Source organism: Thunnus maccoyii, chromosome 13 (genome assembly GCF_910596095.1).
Source record: "Thunnus maccoyii chromosome 13, fThuMac1.1, whole genome shotgun sequence".
NCBI lineage: Eukaryota > Metazoa > Chordata > Actinopteri > Scombriformes > Scombridae > Thunnus > Thunnus maccoyii.
Genome location: NC_056545.1, coordinates 24631848 through 24652288, shown reverse-complemented (window position 1 = coordinate 24652288; position 20441 = coordinate 24631848). Strand labels below are relative to the sequence as shown.

At 39.6% G+C, this 20441-nt stretch overlaps 1 protein-coding gene across 1 annotated transcript; it reads right to left on the bottom strand.

Moving 5' to 3' along the window:
- Window positions 1-1081: 1081 nt before the first annotated feature.
- Window positions 1082-15702, bottom strand: LOC121910276 (potassium channel subfamily K member 4). The gene is made up of 10 exons (XM_042431425.1): window positions 15590-15702; window positions 15237-15279; window positions 13531-13679; window positions 9739-9865; window positions 9178-9454; window positions 3631-3745; window positions 3326-3486; window positions 3037-3223; window positions 2336-2478; window positions 1082-2248 (listed from the first exon to the last, which is right to left on the bottom strand). Exons 3-10 carry the CDS (start codon window positions 13532-13534, stop codon window positions 1637-1639), a joined length of 1626 nt encoding a protein of 541 aa, XP_042287359.1. The 5' UTR covers window positions 13535-13679; window positions 15237-15279; window positions 15590-15702; the 3' UTR covers window positions 1082-1636.
- Window positions 15703-20441: the final 4739 nt, after the last annotated feature.

The window sequence follows — 20441 nt, the reverse complement described above, 5'->3', positions numbered from 1 at the left end:
AATAATAATTTTCACCAAATGTGGTTTTTCCACAAAATAAGTTCAACTACCCTTCTAAAATCCTTAAAATTATATCTCCTCCTTCTCCCCCATTGAATGAGGGAATATGAATATGCAATATTTTTCATTTCAAAAGTTTTAAATACTGGACACAAGATGTCTCCTACTTCACTGTTAAGTCCATTCTCATGTTTGTTTGTGCACTAAAGGCTTCAAGTTTCCACATCACACTTGTGTAAGTCTCATACAGAATCACAATTAGCCCCAAACTAGTTGTGATGTCATAAAATACTGCTCGTAGGTATATGCCTTAAACTCAGATTTTCAGTTAACATTCTGAAAACATTCTTTTAGTGCCAAACTCTGCCCAGTATAGGTCAAACATCCAAGTGAAGTAACAATAAGCAAAAATGTTTCTGAGTGGAGCGGGATTTAAAGAAGTACTGCACACTTAAACATGTTTTTTGAGCTGTAAACTAAATTATATGACTTTACTGTGATGAAACACATCAGTGCTGGTGTTAATATCGACAAATCCTGCTTTCATCCTAGAGGAAGCTCACACTGCCACCATGAGGTGTAGGTGGGACATAATTTTCTCAGCCCAGTAGTGTGACTAGTTCTGTGAGCTACATTTTCTGCAGGACAGACCCTAAAACCTCCAGAAAAAAGGTTATTTGACATGAATAACTGAATCTAGTATGACAGTCTGTAGATGATTCATAAGAAGTGGCACTGAATGCTGAGTTCTATTGACATTGCTTCAGCACTGCAACCAAATCTCAATAGGTTTGACACACATATTGTCACGGACAAACATTTAAAACTGAAAGTGTAGTTCAGCCCTGCCTTATTATGCTTGACCCCAGCTTTGTTAGAAATATTGACCTACGTTTTCGTATAAGAAAGTAGAGGGTGTGTCACTATTAGTGCACTTCGATTCTGTTTGTTCAACAACCATGTTTCCCAGAGGAGCCCCTTTATTAAAATGCTAAACATGTTCGAAGGACACACAGTGCTCCTGTCATTTTAAAAAAAAACAACTTTATTACATATATGTAGTACATCAAGATTAATGCCATCAAAATGCAAATATTATGATTGTACACAGTATTTAAAAAAGTTTTGTTACATACCAAAAATGTACAAGAACCTGTTAAGTACCCGTTTAGTTGTTGGCAGGATTCAAGAGTAACTGCCTCAGACCAAACCATCCTCTCTTCAGTATGAGCACCACACAGCTGTGGCACATTTCTGAACAAATGGTTTTTGATTAATCTTTCTGGTTTCTTGCAGTATGTATTTGGTTTAGTAAAGGGTGAGAACCCTCATGTTGAGAGAGTGGTAGTGCATTTCTATCTTGGCCCAGTAGAGAGCAGCAACTCCTCAGAAAGTAATGGCAACATTGGCATAAAAATCACTTCATCATCTTTGATTGAGGCATACACACTCGCATGCTAAGAGCATCAAATGCAGACCACAAGAGGCTAAGGCTTCTGCAACATGTTTTCATTGTAAGTGTCTGTAAGTAAGCAATGCATATACACAAATAAATCGTTATATGGAGAACTCCTCTGTCAGATTACACCTCATATTTCTTGTGTCGATACTTGTGTTAGCAGTGGAGCTCCTCTAATCAGCTTCGATCTGAAGGCTTCAGTGGTAGATCTGGAACTGGTTTTGGATTTCCATTGGGCTCCCTCCTGTCAGGGTTGGGGCGGTTGATTTTGGGGCTTCTCTGTTGAACAGGCTTTCTGTGGCGTCTCCTCTTGGGGTGACGAGAGCGTACAGAGTTGGGTTGTGTTTGATCCAGGAGAGGATCTAAATGTAGTTTACCACTCTGAGCATCTGAAGACTCATCAATAAACGCTAGGTTCTCCCCAAAGTAGTCGAGAGGCTGTGAAAGGTGGGGCTCTGGAACAATGTCCTCTTTTTCAATTTTGTCTTCAGGAACTCGCTCTGTCTGAGTGGTCTGAGAGTCTGTCTCCGATCCAGACTCTGATTCGTTAGAAGTCGAGAAGGACGAAGAGGAGTAAGATCCAGACTCTGTTTGACTCTCATCTTGCTCGTCTTTCCTCTCAGGGGCCCCGGGAGTTGGCGCACTACGACTATGGCTGCGAGGGCCATGGCGCCGCTTTCGCCGACGCTTTCTGAAGGGGTCATCAATCTTTCCTGGAATGCGAAAATCCACTGACATATTCTGGATGTTTTGAGTCCAGTCAGTGGCATGGGCTCGCAGCTCCTCCATCTAAGAGAGGAGGACAAAATGATCATGATGGAAGGAAAGTGGTAAAGGGAAAGGCTGATAAAAGAGACAGCAGAGGAGAAGAAATACCTCAGCTCTGGTCTTCTTGGACAGAACTCGAAGCCAGTTGGCAATCATCGACAGGATAGATGCAAAGTAGGCAAGACCCAGCAAGATCCAGAACCACACCAAAGGCTTATACCAGTGGTCGCTCCCCGAATCCCCAGAATCCCCTTTGGGAAGACACAAAGACACAGTAGCAGTGGGTTAAGTCCATACATGCACACATCCATGTCTTTCCTGCCGAGTAAATGAAAATTTAAGATAGGAGATAGTATGTAGCAGATGACATAATCAATAATTCATCTCTTACAAGAAACTAATGCTGAATAATTTAAAAGGTAAATGAAAATGATCTGTGCTAAGTGAACTTAATGCATTACAGTTGACATTTAAATTAACGGAGGACTAATTAAGTCATGCCAGCAGACTATGTTCAGATCAATAAATTCAACAAAAAATGCAAAAATATGCAAAAGCAAGCACAAGTCAGGCAATTCTACAGCTGCCTTATCAGCAGTTAACATAGTGTTGTATTGCTCCCTTAAAAAAAAAGACCCGTAGGTTGTTTAATGGGGATTTATTGATGCACTGATTAGACATTTCTCCGTGTTTTGTTTTCCCTAGCTCAGCTCTGGTGTGACTTCAGGTCATAAATAAACACCTCTCTCATCTCTGTGTGCAGAAAGGGTTAGGGTTAGGGTTATGGTGGCTGATTAACACATGTATACCTGCAACATAGTCGCCAAACCCCACTGTTGTCAGGGTGATAACTACAAAGTAGGCCGACTCCAGCAGAGTCCACTTCTCCACCTCTTGGAAAACCAGGATCGGCACTGCAACGAACAGCAGGCATCCCAGCAGGATGGATAGGACGGCTGAGATCACACGCACAATGGTGGGACTAACACGCCATTTCTGTCAGCAAGGTGAAACAACACCATGGGATGAGACAAATGAAGGGACGAACATGCACAGTGCAAGTGAAGAAGATGTCAAAAGCTCTGTTTAGGGTCTGACCAGGAAAAGTGTCTCTATTCTGGCAATAGTTTTCCTCAGCCCAGTTCCCAGGTGGTCTCCAACTCCAGCGAGCAGGATACCAAACATCGGGATTCCCACCAGGGCATAGAAAATGCAGAACAGCTGACCCCCTTCTGTCTTGGGGGAGATGTTTCCAAAACCTGGACATGCAAGGTCAGAGGTGGTGGTGGAAGAGCAGTGGATTTGAAGACACGAAATGTAAAGGTCAGAAAAAACAGACTCCAGCCACGAATATGTCATCAGAATTTAGTTTAATGGTCTTGATGGTTCTGCTGGACACCCACCGATGGTTGTGATGATTGTCCCTGAGAAAAAAAAGGCACTGGCCAGATCCCATTGGCTGACAAAAGAGGAGTTGCTGTTGGGATCCACACCTGCACCAATGGCCTCCACCACCTCCTGGGATGGGATGGTGGAGAGGAGTTAAGAGTTTAGTGGTTACTTTATAAAACAGTTAAGTAAATGATATTTAATTTGACTAAATAAATATAAAGATGAATTAGCAAAAGACTTCACAATTTAGTAAAATAACCCATCAATTAATTTAAATTGTACATGATTCATTTCTGATATTGTAAAATTTCAAAGACAAACACATGAGCATGAGTGTCTTTTTATTGTCCAATTAAACATAACTCAATTTATTACTTTACAGCCAGTTGCAGGGATTTATGTCCACCACAGTAATGTTGGAAATGCCCTAAAAAATGACTTTTCTCTAAACATGATCAACAGCAAGCAGTCAGTGACAAAGAACTGTGACGGCTCCACTCTGTCCAACCACTGCCCGCAGAAATAATCTAATTCCCCGATCTAATTATCTGTTTTGTGTCAGTTGGTGCTTGAAGACATTTGTTAGCTCTAAATTTAAAGCTGAATATGATAAAGCTGTGATTGAACATGGACTCTGCAGACATCATTACTTCTAATAAATAAGAAGTTTCTGATTACAGAGATAGGGCTGTGTCTGGTTGGTCCTGTCTGTTGGGCTGATGCCACCGCGTACAAGGTCAGTCCCAACTGGTTTGGGAAAATGGACGATTTCTATTGTTTTACAAGTGTAGTTAACTAAATTGAACTAAGTTATAATTAGCTTAACTACAACTCTGTGGAAGTTTGTTAGGCTCAAAAAAAATCCTCAGATTGCATGGCGTGTTTACAGAACCACATCTTTTGAGGTGGTTTCCTTCTAGGGAGTTAGGGGTACAAGAGTCCCGCTTGGCATTTGGCCTGTTTAGGTTGGCATTTGAAAAAGATAATCATATTTTTTTTATATATGTAGTTTCAGAGAGTGTTTTGACAATTTTGTAATGCTTTTTTAAAAACATGCTCCAGTAATGGTAAAGGTAATATTGCCAATAAGTTCTTACAAAAGCTAAACATTGCCATGGAATAAAATGTTTTCTGATTACAAACTATAGTCAGTATGATAAATTTAATGTTATTTCATTGAATATTTGTTGAAATTATTGTATCAGTAATATTTTCCAATATTTTTTTTTAGGTAAATGCAGTTTGTTACTGCTGATACTGGTAATAATGATTCAACCAAGCCAAATCTCAGCACAATACATTTGTAATAGTTGTGGACATTGACCACTTCACACGGGGGCGGTGCAACTTCTGCCCAAAGGGTGTGTCAAGATTGAGGTTTACAGGAAATACAATTTTTAGAAATAATACAAGCCAGCAATAGTTTGTAGAATATTAGAAGCAGATGATCTAGCGGCTAAAAAGGAGTTGATTTAGTTCAACAAAGACTTAAAGACCAGTGGTAGGGTTTAGTGACACCTAGTGGTGAGGTTGCAGATTGCTACCAACTAAATACCCCTCCCCCTCCCCTTCCAAGCGTGTAGGAGAACCAAAGGTTGCCGCGAAACTCGCAAAAAACACGCAAAAGGCCCTCTCTAGAGCCAGTGTTTGCTTTGTCCGTTCTGGGCTACTGTAGAAACATGGCGGTGCAACATGGCGGTGCAACATGGCGGGCTCCATGGAAATTTATCTGAATTATTTGGAGCCAGAAAAATTACTGTCTGACTATTTAGCAACATTTCAGTGCTATAATATTAAGCTGCAACCAGTTAAGTTGCAGTTTACATCCATTTCTGTCCAGACTCATATAATTTTAGTGGTGAAGACTTTGAAGGAATTTAACAAAAGGTATTAAGTGTATTTCCCTTGTATGTGTTCACACGCTTGGCCAATAAAGCTGATTCTGATGGAAAGTTGTAGCCATGACAGTAGACAAAGCTTCAGATATGGATGTTGCTGCAAAGAAGCGACAAATTCTAAAACGTGGATGCTTCACACACATCTTCAACTTGGCAGCACAGAAGACCTAAACAATCACCACAGTTTCACGGTGGGCACCAAGATTGGTGTCACCAATTTAGTATCCAAATGTGAAATATGGTCAAAATCTCCCCTTCTGTTCCTGAGTTATGGCATTGAATAATGCCAGGAAAAGTGTTTTTGCAGAACATTATGATGTCACAGTGAAGGTGACCTTTGACCTTTTGGATATAAAATGTCATCACCTGATTTTATCCAATTAGAAACTTTGCCATAATTAACATATGAATTCTTGAGTTATAGCCAAAAATGAATTTTGTAAGGTTACAATGATCTTGACATTTGACCACCAAAATCTAATCAGTTCATCCTTGAGTCCAAGTGGACGTTTGTGTCAAATTTGAAGAAATTCCCTCAAGTCGTTCCTGAGATATTGCATGCATGAGAATGGGATGGATGAATGGATGGTTGGATGGACAACCTGAAAACATAATGCTTGCAGCCACAGCTGTCACCGGTGCCGAGGCATAACAACACAAGAAGTGTGGTTGCAAAGGGAAATACTGGCCACAAGCAAGAGCAGTGAACTTCAGCTTTCTATGGTCATGACATACATCAGTCTCACCACATGTAACTATAGATTTATGTATTTCAATGTGTAGATTTGTGAGCACACCACTGAGGAACAAAACCAATAGAAAGATGGATGAAATGAAAAGGCTTTTGTTTTACAAAACAGAAAATGTACAAAGACAAGACTGACACTGTGATCTTCCTTATGTTACAGATTGATGATTGGACCTGAATTTATGGCTATAACTAATGATTATTTTCAATATTGATTAATCTGTTGATTATTCTCTCTGATTTTTTTTTGTCAGAAAATACTGAAAAAATTCCCATCACAATTCTAAGGTGACATCTTCAAATGACTTGTTTTGCCCAACAGTCCAAAACTCAAATGTATTCGATTTACAGTGACCAACACCTCACACTGGAGAAACTGGAACCAGCTATGTTTGACTTCTTGCTTAATAAATGTCTTAAACAAGGAAATGTTAAACGAAATTGTTGATGCTTAATTAACTAATCATTTCAGCTCTAATAAATTCTTCATTTTCATCTGATTCAAATACAGTTTTCTAAGTTGATCAGTTTTCTAAGTTGGGTTTGAGTTAGGACAGCATTGATATCTAGACCTCATAGTCACACCCGTGTGCCAGCTGACATCACGCACCATCAGCACACACATGATCCTCCACGTTAAAAGCCAGCGGTGGAAAATGAACAACTGCAAAACGCATTGCCACATCTTGCATCACTCACGTGGGCAACAGACTGTAGTTGGATCACTTTGAATTTATTGAAGACCTGTTGAAACATCAGCTGACACTGGTTTGTTTGAAACCTGACCCACAATGCCGGCTTGTCATGCAGAACAACGTGAGAGGAATTACTTTGTAACAGCTGCCTGGCTCACTCATGAATAAGAGGACTTTAGTTTTTATGTAATCTGTCATTAAGCACACGTGTTCATGTTTTTATAGGTGTGCTATTGTGCAAACTCACCCAAACTATCTTAACGATTCTCCAGTTTGAATTTTTTTCTGACAGCACCTAACAATAGAAACCATCAAATCATTGGGTGCTCATTCTGTGAGTATATTATTATAAAGGAGTGAAATATTATACTGGAAGCTTTTTTTAATTAAAGATGAATGAGTGTGTAGCTGAAGGAATGTACTTATCATCTTCTTTTAAATGATCAAAAACAAAATGCGGCCTTGTTGACTTGAGGACTGCACTCTTTTCTTCTGTAGTGACCTTTAACCTTTGTAAATGTCAGCTGCTGCATCTATAGATCACTTTACAGGCTAAAATGGTGATGTACAACTTTCATTCTGGAGTGGGGACAAACATCTCTGGATCACAGAAACGGTTGTCGAGCCAGCTTGTAACACTCAACCTGTGCATGGATCAGCTTTCATGCACTCACACACATGCACACTAGGGAGTTGACCCATCCTCACATAGCCGCACTGACCACACATGTTATCTGCTCAATACTCAACACAAGTCTAATGGGTCACCCTGAGGACCCACAAAACAGATACAGAATATTTTAAATTGTATTGTCAGAGTCAAACAAGCTGAGCCATTTATCTGTCAGACGCCAAGCCAAAATGTATTTTTAGCTGAGAGGTGGTCAAGCTTCTATGCTTCAGATCCTCTGTGGTGTTTGTTGGATGGGGAAGGTAGGAGAGGGGAAAATAGCCACAATCTGTGACTTTGTACAGTGGCAGAATCACTTTTACATGTACAGTTTGCAGGTTCAATAACTGACACAGAGAAAGAACACAAAATTTCACCTTACTATAATAAAAAATGTTGTGTAAAATTATCTGTACCAATTTAATTTTTATAGATTAATTTTATAGCTTTTCAGCTTTATTGAGCATACACTCGTATATTTTTTAGCCTTCAAAGTCATTTACAAACCCAATAGCTGAATTTTGCATGACACTTAAAGAAGGAAATACAACATTATGGTTGGTCACAAGTTGTGTTTAGATTACTTTTCAGTGGTTCATCAGGGTCAGGACGAGAAATTTTAGCTTTTTTTGTGGAATGCTGAATATGTTTACCTTTTCAAGCCTGTAAAATCCCTCCGTCTTTCAAGTCTTTCTTTAAACAATAGTGAGGTGACCAAATGAACATCAAAAGAGGTTTTGCACATTGTTCATACTGACCGTTAAAAGATCCCCTGCATATCGCCTACGATGTAAGTGATGTAGGACCTAATCACCTGTCCTCGTTTTGTGCAAAAACGTATTTAATTGTTTATCTGAAGCTAATATAAGGCTTGAGCTTTTTCCAAATTTTTCAAATCAAGTGTATTCGCATCTTTCAAATGCAGTCAAAGTCATTTTAGTACCAAATTCTAAGGAAACACAAAGGGGGAATTTAAATTTCCTCAAACTAAAAAGACTAACTTTGGAAGATATTTATTTGACTAACTCAGACTGCTGCTCATATTAGCGTCAGATAAACTTTTAAATATATTTTTGTACAAAACAACACTGTAGAATTTGTTCCCCATCACTTACATTGTAAGTATATGAAGGGGATCTTTTAATAGCCAGTATGAATAGGAGGAATGATTACTGCAAGCAAAAACTCTCCCAATGTTTATATGGACACCTGACTGTTATTTTAAGAAAGATTTAAAAATTATTAAATGTATCCTTTAACCTGTGATGAGGCATAACAAATAGATGCTGCATTTTACGAGATCACAAGCCAAAACGTTTGAGAAACACAAAATTGACACAAAAGTGGTCGTGGTATGTCACAGATATGTTCAAACCCATTTAAAGACTAAAACAAGAGACACTTGAGCATACCTACCCACCATGATGCCCTGCCCCCTAGAAATTGAGAGAACAGAGAAGAGTACCTTAGCTGTCCTAGAGAGATTACACATCCCAAAATGAAAGCCAGAGCCAGTGTGGCTCTTGTCATGAGAAGATGTGCCCTACCTCTATAAAGGCATGTAGATTGTCTGGGTCAATGCAGCTGAAGTTCAGCAGGAAATCCCGGCGTTTGTACTGCAGCTCGATGTGCTTCTTCTCCCCTCGTGGAGTCTCCAAGGCGTTGAACACCACGGCGCCCAGCACCAAGTAGAGAAGCACCCCTGTGAAGATGCCGAGCAGGGTGGAGCAGCGCATGGCTGCACCTCCACTCAGTTCAAACGCAGGCTGCTGTTTCCCTCTGCCAGCGTCAGTGCTGGTGTGGCCCAGATCCAAGCTGCTGCAGCTGAAACATCAGCAACCACAGGAACACAAGGGTTTCACACTGACCACAGTGCCTGACAGCAACCACAGCTGTATATACGTCTGCAGCAGCCAGCCTATTAGCTGCACACCAGGCATTAAATGGACTCGGGCCTCACCACACTGCTGACACACAGTAAATGCAACATCCTCGATAAAAAGCCATCCGATCTGCCTGACACTTCTGACAGATGTGATTGCCTATAAAATATAAATGATCTGTGTCATGAATACACAGACAGGTGCACTCATAATAGTTGAGCTAACCTTTCGTGCCTTAGTTGCCCACGCCTTCGTCTTTTCCAGTCCCTCTTTGCTCCAGGCCTGAGGATAGAGTCCCTGGATCCGTAACCACTGGGGACTCCGTCCACCTCGCACTCTGAAGGAGGGGACACTAGACAGAACCAAAGAAACATGTCTGCATATGCACCTAAGCAGCATTTATGTCAAAGATTTTAAATGAGTAAAGAACATGTTCACTTTCTCAAAAACACGAAAGCTGTCAGCAGTGAGGATAGTCCCTGATGACGGACAACAATCAACAACAAGTTGAAGCTCTCAGGCGTGGCAATGTCACACAAACAGCTGTTGTAGATCCTCAGCCATATGCTGTTGTGTTTTCATTATCATTGTCTGTACCCATCTTCTAATGACATGCACCATGTAAGCCTTTAGTTTCTGATGAGAGACAGCTCAGCTTTGTTATTCCACCCACACCTATGTAAACTTTGGATGAAATAAAGGGAAATTTCCAGCTCCAGATAAAAACGATGCCTCATTGTAGATCTCCTTTCAGTTGTTAAAGAAGAAATATGGTAAAGCTCATGTGCCTTCAAATATAGCAGATATCATCTTCAGAGACATATGCATATATGTTGTAAAGGTTGGAGAAGCAGAAGCCTTAGAGGTGCAGTGTCTAGCTGTGGAAGCATTTGTTGTGATTATGTTTGTCATTGTTGGCTCAAACCAAGAAGGCATTTTCATTCAAAACTGAAACGGGAGCCAAGGCTTTGCACTCTGATGCATATTTACCTTGTTAAAGCAATGGAGTTAAGAAACTGATAGATGTGCCAGACACTCCCTTTGTCCAGGAAAAGTATTTAAGAGAGAGAAGGATTTTATCTTTTGGACCAGTAGGCCTGCCACTTGCAATTCACTCTGCATCACTGGACGGCAAGCTAGAATAAAACAAGCTCTGGTCCTCTAAAGTACAACTTCAGTGACAGCAGCTCTTTCGTCAGCAGATCTGCTGGTCTTGATCCAAAATTAGAGCAAGAAACTGTTACATGGTGACAGAAAAGTATACACTTTCTCTCTAAACAGCGGCTGGGAATGAACAAAGGGAGCGCCCACTTACTAAATGAATCACATAGCAGCCAAACGTTAGCAGTTTATGTAAAACTCATACCTACATTATAATAGTTTAAGTGGCACAAGATTATTTTAAATGCCTTCTTCATACATACATTTCATGCATAAAGCAGCCATGAAAAATGGGATGAATATACGTTTGTCACATGTAACTTACAATGCACATATAATTAAAGACATTATTGCATTTTGACAGAACTACACATCTAAAAGAAAATCCATCAAACAAAATGCATTCAAATAAAGCAGCTAATATGCAGTTTATTTAATTTATACCTACCTCAGACAGTAACACAGAATGCCAGACAGATTATGCACCACTCGACAAAGGAAATTGTAATATGGCTTGCATTAAGTGCCAACAGTGCGGCTGCAATAGAGCCACAGCCATAGTAATCCTGTTTTATTACCACTTAGAGTCCCTACGGGTCTGTAAGATGTACGATACTGACAAATGCGCCAGACAGTCCAGTCTGTGTCTGCTCACCTTAAAAAGAAGGACCATAAGAATCCAGAGTAGCAGTCACCTCATGCAGAGTGGTTCATGAGTTCAGGCAGCCGTATTCAGCAAGCATGTGTGAGTGTGTATGGGTGTATGGGGGGAGAGGGGGGCGAGGAGGGAGGCTGTTGCTGAGCTCACAAGAAAGAAAAAGATACTCAAACAAACTGACTTTATATAGGGAGTGAGAGAGCGAATTAAAGAGAAAGAGAGAGAGAGCAGCACAGATTAAAGGGGAGATGATGATAAAAGCTCCAGTTTGCAGTTTGTTTCTCAGATAGGAGGTTAAGACTTTAGACAGACCTATTCAGGACACAACAGGGTTTTTTTGGGGGGGGGGGGTTAGCAACCACACATGCATTAGTGTGTAATTTAATCAGTCCATAGTTTAAATGTGTATAGAGCAGTAATGTCTGTGGTCATATCTTTGCATAGCTATGTGTATCTCTACATGGGATCAATTTTTGAGATTCATTTAGGTCTGATTGGTGCTTCACTGCCAACTCAGCCACCCTTCACCCTGCTCTCAATATCCCATCTTCCTCACATGCTGTTTGACAGAACTGCTGCTGCTCTCTTTCTGTGTGTGTGTGTGTTTACCGGGGTGGGATTATGTTTCTCAGACGTATCTAGGAGACTGAAGTGAAGTCTCAATATTCATCTCACAAATCATAAGTAGCAGCCGGGTCAGGACATTTCTGCTGCAGATTTCAGATGTCAAAGTTTCATATTATTATTAGATTAATTACATCACTCCAAATCAGGTTAGTGTGTAATGTAACAGTTAGCTCTAACATTCAGTAGTATAGTTTTTCTCTTTGAACACTTTCACTACATCCTGTCTGCTCAGCTTATGTATTTCTCTGCAAAAGTTTTAGTATCATTTACAAAAATGTTTTGTTGCTAATGTTGCTAAATTGCTAACAGATGACCACAAAAAAGATGTTCTTCAACAAGCAAATACTACTTTTATATAAACTAAAGTATTTTGCAGTAACTATATAATTGAAAATATAGTGACATCAATGCTGCATCATAATTATTGAGAATATTTTGTATTTTTTACTGTTATTTAACTCTTAGTGTATAACATTATAAGCAATAGCTTCACTACACTGATATAAATGGAGCACTTAAGTGACGTTTTATCAGATTTATTTATACATAAAAAAGGAAATGTGGAAAATACATCATGTTTTTTGAAAGAGAGACATACGGGCGACACAGACAGAAAACTAAGATTATAAAGCCAAGTTGGCGAGTACCCAAGATGCTCCAGTGTTGCTCAGTCAGAGCCGACCATCACTGTCTGTGGAGATCAAATATATTAGTCTGTTACTCAGCTAAACAAGGAAAACACAAACCGGAACTTGATGCTGAGCAGCCGCTGCATTTTGTAAACTCATATAATCACCTAATGCATCGATCAGTCTGATGAATCATAAAAATAACTCTTAGAATATTTTTTTTGCTTGCATTTAAGCTTCAAAAGTTCAAATTTAAATCCCTTCTTTTATGGAGGAGGCTTTTGTGTGTGTTACTCAGAGTTTCATGCTTGGAGAAGTCCTGCGTTGCCTCCTGACAGAATCAATGATGTTGCTTCTGACCACACAGAGGATATGAGGAGCCTCCACTCAGCTGTTGGGTGGGGAGATGGGATGATGGTAATCAATCAATTTTCAGTCAAACACATCTAATCATACACATTGTCATTCAGTAAAGTTCATTCAAACCAAATCAGCAGTTATTAGTACTCATAGATTTTGGAAGCAGCTGATTGCTTTGGCATATATTATATAAATGGTTACAATCTGGATGCCGATTTAATCCTTTTTACTGTGACCTTTTACTGTTTTTTTACCTCCAATTCCAAGTTTCTCTCTTCCAACAATAACTCAGTTTATCCTGCTCAGCCTGATATACTACCCTGGCACTCTTTGCCATTTTCACCCTGGAAACTTTGCTGGTGCTCTGCTGAAGTCCCACAACTATGAGTAACTGAACATAAATGTATGCTTTAGCTGTGAGAAGCAAGAAACCTGTGCATCAAACTAGATTTCTTCGTGTCATTGTGCAGGCAGGCACATTTTAGAAAAGTCCAACCTAATATATATCATCTGAAGCCTGTTGTGCAGGTATAGATGTTGAGAGAAAGAGGGGTTTTGCACATTTAATCATGCTTTTCCTACCCATGCACTGAGAGGTGGTGTTTGTGGGAGGAGTGGAGACACGTCATGACAGAAGAGCAGGTTGTTGGGATCAAGCAAACTCAGGGTTCCCATAAGTTCACTGCTGCAGTGGTCGATGGTGAGGGCGGACGTTACTGAGTCTTTTGAAGCTGTCAAAAACACATCTGTGGTGGCAGGAGGCTCCTTGAATGTTGGGAAAGACTTAACTACTGAGATACACATTTCACAGCTTTTCAGTTTATGTTTTTAAGAACAGATAATGTATTCTGTGCCTGATATATAGTGTAGTAGAAACTAATCAAAAGCCAATGTTAACAGATGTATTCTGACATGGTTATTCTTCTCTAGTACGATTGAAGGAGCAAACTCAACCAAAATGAATGTTTTCTTCAATTAAAGACATACAAATGTTCTAGTTTTCTTCTGATGATTATATTTTTGCTGTATTGATCAGCACATCTGCAGATCTATCTATTGCATCTGATTGGATGACATTTTTTGTATGACACACCCCTTAATTGCAAGATGAGCTTTTTGGGTTTTTGTCACTTTTTACAGGAACAAAGGGGTGGGATTTCAACATATAAATATGCATTGTTGCAGAGTGAAACTGTATGATCTGGCACAGAAAATGAATTTTTAATTTCAGGGACCCAAGCAAGAAAAACATAAATATACTATACAGCATTGAGCTTATATTACAAATGCACATTTTAGTGCAAACTGATATGTTCTTGAGTTTACTAAGAAGTACAAATGCAGACTTTGATCTCGATCTCTTATCGCTAATAATTAATTGAGTAAATAACTGTAGCTAGGTTATGAATTTAAGTAACAAATGAAAGCAGACACAGGCCTAAATAACAATATTATAGAAATATATCAGACAGTTACATTATGTTGTAATTTCTTTAGATGCATTTTGTCAAATGATTATGTGCTATTTGTGATGAGATAGAACTTAGCACATCTTTCTCCATCTTTTCCTGCAAACACTTTGTACTTGATCTGTTCTTGCTGAACAGCAGAATTTGATTTATTTTATGCACTCACGAAATAAACTGTTAAGTACATTTAGCTCCTTCAATTCAATCTGTGTGAGAGCTGTCTGTCGGTTCTTATGAAAACTGAACACAGTCCAACTGCAACGAAACTGACATCTTAACGCTCTGGTTATATAAACCACGACACAATGCAGTATGAGGAACATTTGCGGAAATGGAAAAAAATGAGTGATTATTTATTCTGAGGAAATATAAATGCAGTAATCAATGTTAAACAGAAAGCTCTATGGAATACACAGCTAAAAATAGTGCAGGGAAAGCACTTTTTAAATACATGCAGTTAACACAAAATCTTTCCTTCCTTCTGCATAAATCAGTCAGAAAAACATCTCTGAATTTCTTTCTCATCATAAATTGTTTAATTATGGAAAAACCCTCAGAAATACAGACATTACTCCATGGCTTCCTTAAAAGATGACACAAAAATTTTTGCTAGATCTCCAAAATATGTCTACAAATAACAAAGGACATTTTTTCAAGGTTTATATTCATGGGTAGATTTTCTTTTCTTGCAGCATCTGTATGAGTGGATTCTTATTACATCAAAGCACACTAAACAAAATCAGCCTTGAAATCCATCAAGCTCGTGGTCACACAAACAGTCATTCATGCAAACAAGTTAGAAAATGTAAAGATCCTTACTTTTTGTCGATTGATGGCTTTAGTCCCAGGTGTCCTTTTAATTCTGTGTGTGGTTTTGTAGGTAATATGAGGACAAATTAATTAAGGTCCATCCAGTGGAGAAAAACAAGAGACCGATTTTGGAAAGAGATCTGATCAGTGAAGAACATCTGAGAAGCTACACTGGAATAAAATGGTCAAATTGATTGACCTGATGATAACTATGCTCACAATTACAAGTAAAGGAAGGTGGCAGTAAATAAAAGAGAGGGAGGGGGATGGACAGAAAGTGAGGAGGAAGATGACTACACTGCTATTATGAGCACTTTATTTTCAATTAAGCCTTCTTGCATTCTGTAAGCTTACTTTCTTACTTTCTTTTTTGATGATGCATGGACTTCTTGGACCGGAAATTGATTGGTTTGCAAACGTCTGCAACTTTGCTCATTTAAGGGAAGATGCACTTTGCATGTACATTAGTAGAGAAAACATTGGAAAATAACAATTTTTAAAATTTTGTAGGGCAGCAGCACAAAAATGAAAGTAAAGTCTTTGTTATGAATGACATGAAAATGTTTATTTATCTGCAGGTTCCTATATTTAAAAAGAAGCGGGGCATTTTGATTTACACACTGTGAAGTGCATGCTATTCATATTTTTAACTTCAGTAATTCTATTAAAATGTGTAGTAATTTCCTGTTAACATTGGCGCTGTGTATTGTGACTATCAGTCAGGCTGTAAGCTAAATGTAGGACGCAGCTATGGACTACACTTTGAAACAAACCTTCCTGTACCTAATACTTGCGTCAGTTTATCGATTAGAATACAGTAACAACAATAAGATAGTACCAGTAACTTACAACTTGACATAAAAAGTGTCTGTAATTTAAATTGAGTCACTATAAAAACAAGACTAAGAGTTATACTCATGCTAGCAGCTCTCTGAGGCTGTACCTTTATGCTTTGAGCTAATGTTGACCATCTATCATAGTTTAGTGTGTTAGCATGCTAACATTTGCTAACATGTTTTCTTATATTCTGGGCCAAAGTGGTGTACCGACAGACTGACATTATGCCATCCATTGAGGCACATTAGCCAACTAGCCTGGCTAAAACATGTATATCACACATTATATTCATTGCAAAAACACAAGCCGGGAAAAGTTTTGATCGAGTAGTTTAAGTCAAATGACCCGAAAGGCTTGAACAGCAACAAAACTTAAGTATATTTTCACTTATTTTGCCTGACAAGCCCTCTTGGACTGTGTGGACGTGTATAGACTATGGTTGATTGACCTCTACCTGACTCTACTGGTAGTTTTGGCACATGCTAAACAACATAATTTTCTACCTTTATTACTTTTATTAGTACACAGACTTCAATGACATCATGTAACACCCCAGCAAAGTTCTACCCAACATTCAACTGAGCAAAGGTCCAATCAGCCGGACTAACGGAAAACACCTGTGTGGGTGTGCATTGCCTTTAACAAAGTCCCCAGGAACAGCGCTGGGCTTTGAGGCCAATTTGACATAGTGGCCAAACTGTGGAATTACAACCTCTGGGTCTGACAGGGGCCCAAAAAGCATTTTTCCCACACACAATCATCGGAAAAGGGGTGGCTGTTAAACAGTTGATACATTTATTTGAGTGCCACAACCCCTACAAAATGATTCATTTAACTATCAGAATTTGATCCATTCAGTACGATAACATTAAGAAAGTCTAGAAGAGCTGCACAATTTAATTATTTCATCCCCATTCAAGTTAGCCAGAGGGCTAAACCGGAAGCTTGCCATCTCGGCCGACGGAAGTCTCTGGTACGCATGCTCTATGGGTGCATTGAGCCCATAGAGTGTGTGCAGTATGCATTCATCCAGGTAATTTATTTACAGCAGGAAGTTGCTTTTTTGGCTTCATGCACCACTGAGCAACTTTCATAGGAATGAACAGGGCCTCGCCTCTGATGTTGTATCCAGTTCTCTTTATATTTCCATGCCTTTAACTCATTAGAAGGACTCTGGAATATCTAAGAAGCTGCAGTACACTGTTACACCTCCAATCAATATGCCAAGGAATACAATTTACACTTTAATCTAATCCCTCCAGATCCTGAAAAGCTTTTTAAACCAGGAGGGGAAGTCAACATAACTAAGGAAGGTGTAAAGTAAGGAAGAAGGAACGAGAGAAAAATATTACTGGCTGAAAGGCGTGTGAGGGTTATTGAAAAAATCATTCAAGTCTAGTTCAGGGGATTGCTGTAGAGTTGTGAGTTTCTTGAAGCATGCCGGCACACTGGTGAACTGATCAACACAGAGAGGATCTGAGCCGGTGAGCTGATGAAGAGCAATGACAGAGAAGCACTTTTATACAGTTACAACAGCAGTGATCAGACAGTATGTAAATAGGTAGTATTCAAAGGGTAAGGGAGGGCAGTGATCAGGAAGGAAGGAAGGAAGAGGGGCATTTGTATTCAGACCTGCAAGAGGCAGGAAGGACACACAGTTGACGAACTAGCAAGGGGGCTGGAAAGGGCTCCCAGACTCAATCAATTAGTGAGTCTGAAGGGGCTCAAATGTTGTTGTTGGGTTTTTTATGCTACAGGTTATATCCATAGCCTACATAGTCATAAACAAGTTCAATTTCAAACAACAAATCTGAACTTTCCTCTAATGGTGGAACAAGTTGAGTTGCTGTGGAATACATGATTCTAGTGGCTGTTCCAGTGATAAATTATTTGCAAATGGATTTGAGACAGGTGATCAGGAGACTAATAATAGTCAGGATTCCAAAACCAAACAAGACAAATCCAAAAATTAAATAATCCAATGCCCCTAACTTTTCCTTACACCAATCAAACAAACTAGTGGTGACAGGGTTATGTAATGTCACTGAATTACTTGGTATAGTCATTGGTCCACCTGTAATAATCTCATGAGGTATAAATTTGTTCTTCCTAATGGGTGTGGACCTCATTGACATTAGGGCTAGAGGCAACAGCACTGTCCATTTTAGGCCTGTTTCAGCACACAGTTTGGCTAGTTTGTTTTTCAGGATACCCTTTTGTCTGTCAACTAGCCCTGCAGACTGTGGTTGGTATGGACAATGTTGTCTTTGTTTAATCTTGCATGATTTACAGAGTTCAGTCTTTATTTGAGCAGTGAAATGACTACCTCTGTTTGAATTGATGCTCTGTAGAGGCAGAGTCAGCCTTCTTGCAAGCTCATGCTTTTAACCAGTTTGAGAACATATCTACACATCACATTTTGGCATATGAATAAAGTCCATTTGCTGCGTTAAAGTGTAGCAAGTGACAAGTGTCACAGGAAGTAATAGGCAAAGCCATTATTGGGAGTCCTTCTCTTGTACTATGTGAGATGAATGCACTCACATAACAGTTCTTAGGGCTTGAGCTATTATCAAGCTATCATTTCTGCCAATTGTATGTATGTGCTTGTTGAGGGCTGTGGTTCATATTCACTTGGTGTTTTTCTCGTGTGGTATACAGAAAGGTCTCATTTGTGTTATATGTAGATTTCCCTGTTTGTCATGTATAATCTACTCAGGCTTTTTGTTGGTCCATTGTTCTCTCTAGTGTTACTTCTCCGTGCTTTAAGCGTTGGACGTGCAGTGGCTTCATCTGGGCCTCTGACGGCTGTGGATGTCCTATGTCTTCTTCTGGGACTCCGCTGCCCATGTTGCCTTCAGGGGAGGAGGTCCTTCCCAAGGATGCAGCCAACATTGTATGGCTCCCTAGACAAGGAAGAAGAGGATCCACAGGATGAGGAGGGGTCCTGATGATTTCTAGTGCATGGTGGAGGAGGCCTCTGCTTACAGTGCGTTGACCCAAGTGGGATGACCCTCACACTTGACTGTTGTGGTGGTGGTAAACAGGATGTGTTGTGGTTTGGACCAGCAGGGTTTCCAGGGTGTTTGTTAGTGGAGCTCTCTGATGCGGACCCAGTCTGCTGGTTGGATGTTGTGGCACAGTTTGTCCCTTGGAGGAAACTGGATGGTCTGTGCCTAAGAATGGGTTGGCTGAACAGCTGAGATTAGGTCACAGTAGAATGAGATTGTTTTCTCATTTGTTGAATGGAGGGACAGAGTTTTACATGGACAGGAATGCTAATTTTGGCAGCTGCATGGTCAGCCAAAGCATTGCATCATGAAACAGGATCATCAGCAATAGATGGGAACTTGTCAAATGCTACATATTGCATTGGGGTAGAACCACTTGGAAATTAAAGATTTTTGAGATGGGGGATCATCACTTCATTGATAACTCTTAGGTCTCATACAATTCTGTATTCTGGTTTCCCTGGCTTTTAAGTACAGGAAGTTTAGCAAAAATTGAATTACAGGTCGAATATCTTCTCTCTTTTCTTGAGAAAGAGGATACTGTGAAATCATTGGCAGGGAGGCATTATTATTTAGTACTATCTGTACTGGCTCAGCAGTTCTAATCAAATCAACGTCATTGGAGAAGGAGACTGGACACTATTCTATCATGCACTTCCCCTTTTTCTCCACTCATGGGTCGATTTTGATCTACCAGGGCTGCAAGTACAGCTGTTGTGTCATCCTGGTTAGTCTCTAAAGGATGCTGTCTGGTGTGCAATAGATGGTGCAGTTAAGTTTGCATAACAAATCTCACCCTCATAGATTCACAGGTGTAGTGTCTGATAGGAGAAAAGTTTAAGTCATAAAACACGACATGCTTTCAGTAAAAGGCCTATAGAGTCTGCAGTAGGCTCAGATACAGGTAGACGCATAGGAATGCTTCCAACCCATTTACATCTAACATTAAATGAGGTTCTTCATTTGTTTTACCAATTTAATTGGGGGAGCTTGGGTCATATTTGTTGGCCTTTCTGCTAAAGAAAAAAAAACGAGCAATTTCTCACCCAATGGTTTGTTTAACCAAAATGGATGGAATTCCTTGGCTTTGTCCAAGGTGTGAATGACCTCTAGTCCCAAAGCTTTGTCTTAACTTTACCCTTCTGAGGGTTCCCCTGTCACTTTTCTCCCACTGGCTTCGCCCATGTAGTGAGATTTTACATTTTGATCCATAAAATAACTCTAAGATTTGAAAGGGAAAAGGAAAACATAAGACTCATCCAATGATTCAAATGTCAACAATACATTTGAGGTAGCTCAGAAACTGTTTCCATTACATAGTTTGTCCACCTGAGAGCGCTTTAAGTTAAAAGTAAAAATAAGTAAA

Excerpts from the sequence above, each read along its gene's own strand:
- LOC121910276 (XM_042431425.1), bottom strand. Across the intron at positions 3,224-3,325 it reads GAATAGAGACACTTTTCCTG|AAATGGCGTGTTAGTCCCAC; the intron begins GTCAGACCCTAA and ends CCTTGCTGACAG. Across the intron at positions 2,479-3,036 it reads GTTTGGCGACTATGTTGCAG|GGGATTCTGGGGATTCGGGG; the intron begins GTATACATGTGT and ends GTCTTCCCAAAG.